The sequence below is a fragment of the Mirounga angustirostris genome, unplaced genomic scaffold (genome assembly GCF_029215605.1).
Source record: "Mirounga angustirostris isolate CCGP_5_RB_7025 unplaced genomic scaffold, mMirAng1.0.hap1 SCAF_1, whole genome shotgun sequence".
NCBI classification, from domain to species: Eukaryota; Metazoa; Chordata; class Mammalia; order Carnivora; family Phocidae; genus Mirounga; species Mirounga angustirostris.
In genome coordinates, this window is record NW_026991709.1 from 215,447,047 (window position 1) to 215,453,611 (window position 6,565).

The 6,565-nt window shown below is 61.7% G+C and overlaps 1 protein-coding gene across 1 annotated transcript; it reads right to left on the minus strand.

Annotated features, from left to right (window-relative positions):
* Positions 1–237: 237 nt before the first annotated feature.
* On the minus strand, positions 238–3,938 carry KISS1R (KISS1 receptor). Its single transcript, XM_045863914.3, has 5 exons — positions 3,725–3,938; positions 2,886–3,010; positions 2,254–2,389; positions 1,730–1,962; positions 238–1,288 (listed from the first exon to the last, which is right to left on the minus strand). The coding sequence occupies exons 1-5, from the start codon at positions 3,936–3,938 to the stop codon at positions 845–847; spliced, it is 1,152 nt and encodes a 383-aa protein (XP_045719870.1). The 3' UTR covers positions 238–844.
* Between the last annotated feature and the right edge of the window lie 2,627 nt (positions 3,939–6,565).

Here is a 6,565-nt window from a genome sequence, read left to right on the forward strand (position 1 = left end):
GGCTGAACCAATCCCACCCACCCACCCACACACAGACACACCCGAGCGGCCTCTGGGTGGGACTCAGACTGCTCCCAGGATTCAGGGTGGAAAAAGCGATGTGGTGGGACTTCTGAGCCCAGGCCTCCAAGCCCCTGAAGTGGCGCCTCTTAGAAGCCCTGCCAAGGGATGAGTCTGACTGTCCCCAGCCCACCAGGCTGGGAAGAAGCCCGAGCGGCCGCACCGAGGCATGAGATCAAAGCCTTCTCGGGCCTCCTGGTCCAGCTGAGCCCGGTCATCCCCCAGAATGGCGAGTGGCAGTCTGCGGCTGCTGGGCCACCTTCTGCTTTGGGGTGGTTTGTTGTGGAGCCTCAGGCCTGCTCCTCACGCGGGCAGCTCCGTGCTCCCGGGAGGACCTGTTTACTCAGTGACGCCCACCATTTCGCCAGCAGGACTCTGAACACTTGCCAGGCAGTAGCGCTAAGACCCTTTTTCTGCCGTTTTAAAGCGCACACAGTGTTCACATTTTAATATTTCTGGAAAATGGGATGAAGCTTACAGTGTTACCGTTGCAAGGCAGTGTGTGAAAACCGTCTGTTGATGCTTTGGGGGAAAGCTCCAGAAAGTGCCAGTATCCAAGTGTCTTCAATTTCAGAAATACAGAAATAACTCATTACAATATCAATAGCAGCAAATTTGTACGGAACCCTCAGGAGGACAAGACGTTTTCACTGTGATTATGTTGCACAGAAATAAAGACACTAATTATAACCATATAGTAACAGCTGCTGTTCAAGCAGCCCCTGTCCCAGAGGAGCCCAGCTCTATCCCCCAGAGTTGGCCCAGAGAGGGGCAGCGCGTTCCCTCAGGACACACAGCCGGTGGGCTCCCTCGGGACACACGCCCGGCTCCCTGGCGTCTGGGTCCTGGCCGTCGCCGGGTGGGCGGCCAGGCGGTGCAATTCCGTGTGGGGGGCGGTGGGGTCTGAGGGTCCAGACCCCCGGTGCTGCGGGGGCCGCCGCGGAGCGCAGGGGCAGACCCGGAGGAAGGCCTGACGGAAGTGGGAGCCCAGGAATGCGTAGAGCAGCGGATTCAGCGCCGAGTTGCTGTAGGACATGCAGTGTGCCCAGATCTTGAGTGCATAAGCGGCGTAGCTGCGGGGGTGCCAGGCGCCCGCTGGGCCCACCGCCTGCAGCACCAGGAACAGCTGGATGGGGCCCCAGCAGGCTGCGAAGAGCAGGACCACGGCGGCCACCAGCCTGGAGACCCTGGCCCGCACGGCGCCAGCTCGCTCTGCCCCCAGCTGCCCCTGGGGGATGGAGGAAAGGCTATAGGCTGGCGGGGCAACCCGTAGGAGCTCCCCTCCATTTTATTTATTTGTTCTGTTTTTTTTTTTTAAGATTTTATTTATTTATTTGAGAGAGAGAATGAGATAGAGAGAGAGCATGAGAGGGGGGAGGGTCAGAGGGAGAAGCAGACTCCCCACCGAGCAGGGAGCCCGACGCGGGACTCGATCCCGGGACTCCAGGATCATGACCTGAGCCGAAGGCAGTCGCTCAACCGACTGAGCCACCCAGGCGCCCTGTTTTGTTTTGTTTTTAAGCCCAACGTGGGGCTTGAACTCACGACCCCGAGGTCAAGAGCTAGCCAGGCACCCCCAGAGCTCCCCCTCTTGACCCCTGCGCCTTCTCCCACCTTGCCACCCCCTCAGAGTCCTCCAGACCGGCCTCCCGCCCGCCCAGCAGCTCACCTGCAGGGCGCTGTCGGCGGCCGCGGAGCGCACGGCCGTGCGGCCCAGGTGGCGCAGCATGGCCCCGTAGCAGGCGCAGGTGGCGGCCAGCGGCAGCAGGTAGAGCGCCAGCAGGTTGTAGAGAGCGAAGGCGCGCTCGAGGGCGCGGCTGGGGAAGACCTCACTGCAGTAGGTGCGGGGCCCCGGCGACAGGCGGTGCAGAGCGAGCACTGGCGCCGACACGGCCGCAGAGCCTGGACCACAGGGCAGCTTGAAGACCTTGCCGAGGGACGAGGGACGCCAGGAGGCCAGGACCCTGGTACCCCCGGGTGCCTCCTCGGGCAGCGTCACCGAGCGCCTCCCAGGCGCGGGGAGCCCTCAGGGTGAGCGCCTTGGGTGGCTCTTCCCGGGGAGCGATATCGAGCCCACTTCCCAGATGCACGCACGACCGAGGCCCGGACGGGGGCAGTCGGGGGTGGGGGGGTGTGTGTCCAGGGCGCAAAGACTTGTCCTCCCATCCCGTGCGGCCCTCGCGCTGCACTCACCCACCCAGATGCCGAGGCTGACGGCCAGAGCCAGGCGGGGCGTGCGGCGGCGCAGGGCGCGCAGTGGGAACACGGTCACGTACCAGCGGTCCACGCTCATGGCGGTCAGAGTGGCGCACGTGGCCTGAACCGAGACCTGCGAGGGCCGAGAGCTGGGCGTTTCTCCCGGTGTTCGGCCCGGGGCCTGCCCTGTCTGCGCCCACCCTGCGGCTCCCCCCAGATGTCCAAACACGCAGGCACAAACGGGACGTGTCCTGGGAGGGTCTCCAGGGGCCACGGGTTGAAGGGGCAGGAGAGTGGGACACCAGAGAGGATGCCAGGATAGTGGAGGTTTGAGGGGGCCATTTGCGGTCCGCTGAGACCCGGGACTGAGACAGGGAGAGGCAGAGCCATCCTAGGATCGCGGGACGGGCGGGGCAAGAAGCCGCAGGGCTCAGATCGCCCTCTCTATGCCCACCTCCGTATCCCGCATCCCTATCCTTATCTCTCGCAACTGCGGGGTCCTCCCACCCGGCCCGGTCCAGGCTCCACCTCTTCCTTGGCCCCGCCCCACCCGCGGTCCAGCCCGCCCACACCCAGACTCCGCCCCTTGGCCCTCCCCTCCCCCCCCACCCCCCCCCCAGCCCGCGCACCTGCTGCATGTAGTTGACGAACTTGCACATGAAGTCGCCCAGCACCCAGGCGGGCAGCGGGTAGAGCAAGGCCGTGAAGGGCACGCAGCACAACAGGAAGGTCACGTCCGTGGCCGCCAAGTTGGCTGCAGGCGGGGAACGCACGGGGGCTTCAACCGCCCAACGCCCCTGGCCCAGCCCCCTGGTCTTTGCATTTCTCCGAGTAACCAGCAGGACCGCTGGTGGGAAGGCCCCCGACACCTTGGGCAGAGAATTTGGGGCACCCCCCGTCTCCCACTTTTACATCGCAAACTTCCCCCCAGCACGGGCTTCGTTAGCCATTCAAGCGTCAGTCCGCGCTGCTCACCCCCGTCTGGGCTGGAAGAGCCTGAGCAGGCCCCTGCCTCGCTGAGCTTTCGTCTCCCCGTCTGCAAACTGGAGTCGCGTGCTAGCCCGCCCGGCACATCGAACAGAGAAAACTGAGCACCCCCCTGTGCGAGGTAGGCCGGCCCATCACACAAATGTGTGAACCGAGTCATGGGGCAAAGGTCGCAGACTGGGGTCCCGCAGCCCCTCCCCGTACTTCTGTTCATTGCACACGGTGTTATAAGAGCCCGTTTTAATCGGACACCGTCCTCAAGTGGCAGGGCCGAGCTCTCCGTGGGCCCTTGTCCAAGCTCCCTTTGAGCTAGCCCGCATGGAACCCTCGCCCGCAGAGCTCTGGAGCTCTAGCCCAAGACAGCAGGGACAGCGGGGACAGGACCTGTGTGGAGGAGCCACGACGCGCCGCTGCGGGGCGCCCCGGCCCCTCTCCTCTCGCGGGGACCCCCGGAGCGGCAGGCAGGCACCGTGCAGCTCACCTATGTAAAAGTTGGTCACCGTCCGCATCTGCTTGTGGCGGCAGATGACGAAAATGACAAGAGAGTTCCCTGCCAGGCCGAGCAGCATCAGCGCGGCGAAGAACAGCGGCACGAGCCAGGCGTCCACGGGCCGCGGCTCGGGGTCCGGGCCGTCCGAGGCGTTGGCCAGCGCCCCCCAGGACGCGTTGGGCGCCGACGTGGCCACGGCGCTCATGGCTTCTCCGCCCTCTTCCTCCTGGCCGCCCGCCGGACTGCGCCCCGGGATCGCCGCGGGGACCCTCCTCCTGGCCGCCCGCGGGGAAGGGTCTCGGCTGGAGGCCACCGGGTCTGGAGGGCGACTCCGCTGGGCTGGGCAGCTTCTCTGCTCCCGACGCAGCCCCTCGAATTTATACCCTGCTGCCCACCCTGTCCCCGCCTTCCGGCCTCTCCTGCAGCCGCTGGTCACTCCCTCTCCTTCCTGCGCGCCTCCCATTCACACGCACAGCAAACTTCTCCCCCTTTCCTCTCCTCGCACAGTCCGGCAAGCGAGCGCACAGGCTGGAGGAGGGGGTTGGGGGGCCAGGGAAGAGGGGTAAGCTGCGTGGAGACTTCTGTGGGCCCCAGAAGGACGATCCTAACAGGAGGTAGAGACTCAGAGAGAGGATGGGCAAACAGCCCCGACCAAAACACAGACGCAAGAGTAGGCACCTTGTTAGTGGCCATGCCTTTGACCTGTCAAGTGGCTGGGGCTCCAGATGCAAGGTGGGGCATTGGAGAGCCATGGACGGCTCAGAGCAGGGCAGGGCTGCCCAGGATCTAGCGGTTAGAAGACACCTGGTCTTAACCTCACTAGGACTCCCTTGCTGTAAATGGAAGAGTCCGCCCCCCACCTAACTGGCAGCGGGTAGCAGATACTCCCACTGGGAACACGGGCACCTGTGCCCCTGGTGGTAGGAGCCAGGTGGAGGGCAGTTTGCAAGGACACTGTTGGCCCCCCACCCAGAAATGGACCCCAGATACTACCCACGAGGCATGCCTCAGTGTGCCAGGATGTTCCTGCTATCACGGAGTACCACGCAGAGACAAAAAGATGCCACTGTTGACGACAACACGACTAAGAGGTGGGGGAGGGGAGAAACCGGGAAACGCCTGGCATTGAGGCACGCCAGTCGTCTCCAGTGGGAGCGCAGAGCCTTGGAGAGGGGGCGTTCCCCGTTCACCCTCTTTCCACCTTCAAAATGGTCTAGAAAATCAGAAAGGGAATGAGAGGGGCGCCTGGGTGGCTCAGTCGTCAAGCGTCTGCCTTCAGCTCAGGTCATGGTCCCAGGGTCCTGGGATCGAGCCCCGCATCTGGCTCCCTGCTCAGCAGGGAGTCTGCTTCTCCCCCTCCCACTCCCCCTGCTTCTCCCCCTCCCACTCCCCCTGCTTCTCCCCCTCCCACTCCTCCTGCTTCTCCCTCTCCCACTCCCCCTGCTTGTGTTCCCTCTCTCGCTGTGTCTCTCTCTGTCAAATAAATAAATAAATAAAATCTTTAAAAAAAAAAAAAAGAAAGAAAGAAAGGGAATGAGGAACAGCTTAGGATGAGGAGACCCAAGGTTGCTAGGATGGAGGGTCTCTTTGGGGGGATGTTGTTGAGTCTAAGGGCCTGGGAGAGGACCTTTGAGGTGGGGACCGTGGGCAGCAGTGGCCACGGCAGCTCCTGGGCAGTCCGGGAGTCCAGGAGGGTGTTAGGAAGGTACCACACAGGTTTCCTGGGAAGGAGACTCCAGAATCAGGGTGAGGCCCACACTGCATCCTCTAGAATTAGCACATTTCTGGAGCAGTTAGTCATCACGGGCCAGACCAGGGAACCAAAGGCTCCCGGCCCCCAGGGCCCCCTGCCCATCACTCTGCCCAGAGGTGCCCTCTCCTGGGATTTGTATCACCACTGAGTCCTTTTGCCTCTTTTCACATTTATCTATGTGATGTCACACAGCATGTGCTTTTTGGGGTCTTTTAGCAGCTCCTCCTCCTTATCATAACTCCTTCCTTACCTGTTGCTCTTTATTTGTTAAAGCAATCGGGTCATTTGACCTGCACAATTTCTTTTTCTTTTTTTTTAAAGATTTTATTTATTTATTTGAGAGAGAGAATGAGATAGAGAGAGAGAGCATGAGAGGGGGAAGGGTCAGAGGGAGAAGCAGGCTCCCTGCTGAGCAGGGAGCCCGATGCGGGACTCGATCCAGGGACTCCAGGATCATGACCTGAGCTGAAGGCAGTGGCTTAACCAACTGAGCCACCCAGGCGCCCCTGACCTGCACAATTTCTAACAGGCTGCATGTGGTGGGTTGTATCCCCGTGGTGTCACTTGACATGGTCCTGGATCCCCACTCTTCCTCATGGACCTGGATCCCCACTCTTGTTGTAGACGGAAGGGTGGATTCTAGATTCCACAGTAGGTTTAATTCTCTTCTCTAAACCCTCTCATAGCTCCCATTGCCTCTGAACAAAAACCAGGCCTCCAGGCTCACGGATCCACCCTCTGCCGTCTACCTCCATCCCCCTTGTGCTCACTCATCACACTGCTCTGGTCACTCTGGATGCCACAGGGCCTTTGCACTGGCTGTTCTCTCTATCTGACACGCCCTTCCCACTTTGCAGCTTACCAGTCCCTCTCTCAGAGAACTCCTCTTCCCTACCCACCCAGTGGGGAAGGGGTCTCTCTTGGTCCCTGCTGCATCCCCAGAGCTCATCACTGGGCCCTGCCCACAGGGGGCGTTTGTGAAATGAACAAATCCTTAAAGGTGGAAGGGGGTGGGATGTTGTCCTACTTTTAGAGATGAGTAAACTGAGGCACCCAGCCCATGCTCCCCAGGCTGCACT

What these genes read in the sequence shown, in the direction of transcription:
- KISS1R (XM_045863914.3), bottom strand. Translation starts at nt 3,938, where the DNA reads ATGAGCGCCGTGGCCACGTCGGCGCCCAACGCGTCCTGGGGGGCGCTG. An exon ending in TCGTCAACTACATGCAGCAG is followed by an intron (nt 2,390 to 2,885) that starts GTGCGCGGGCTG and finishes CGGCCCTCGCAG; the next exon opens with GTCTCGGTTCAGGCCACGTG. An exon ending in CAGCCTCGGCATCTGGGTGG is followed by an intron (nt 1,963 to 2,253) that starts GTGAGTGCAGCG and finishes CCTGTGGTCCAG; the next exon opens with GCTCTGCGGCCGTGTCGGCG.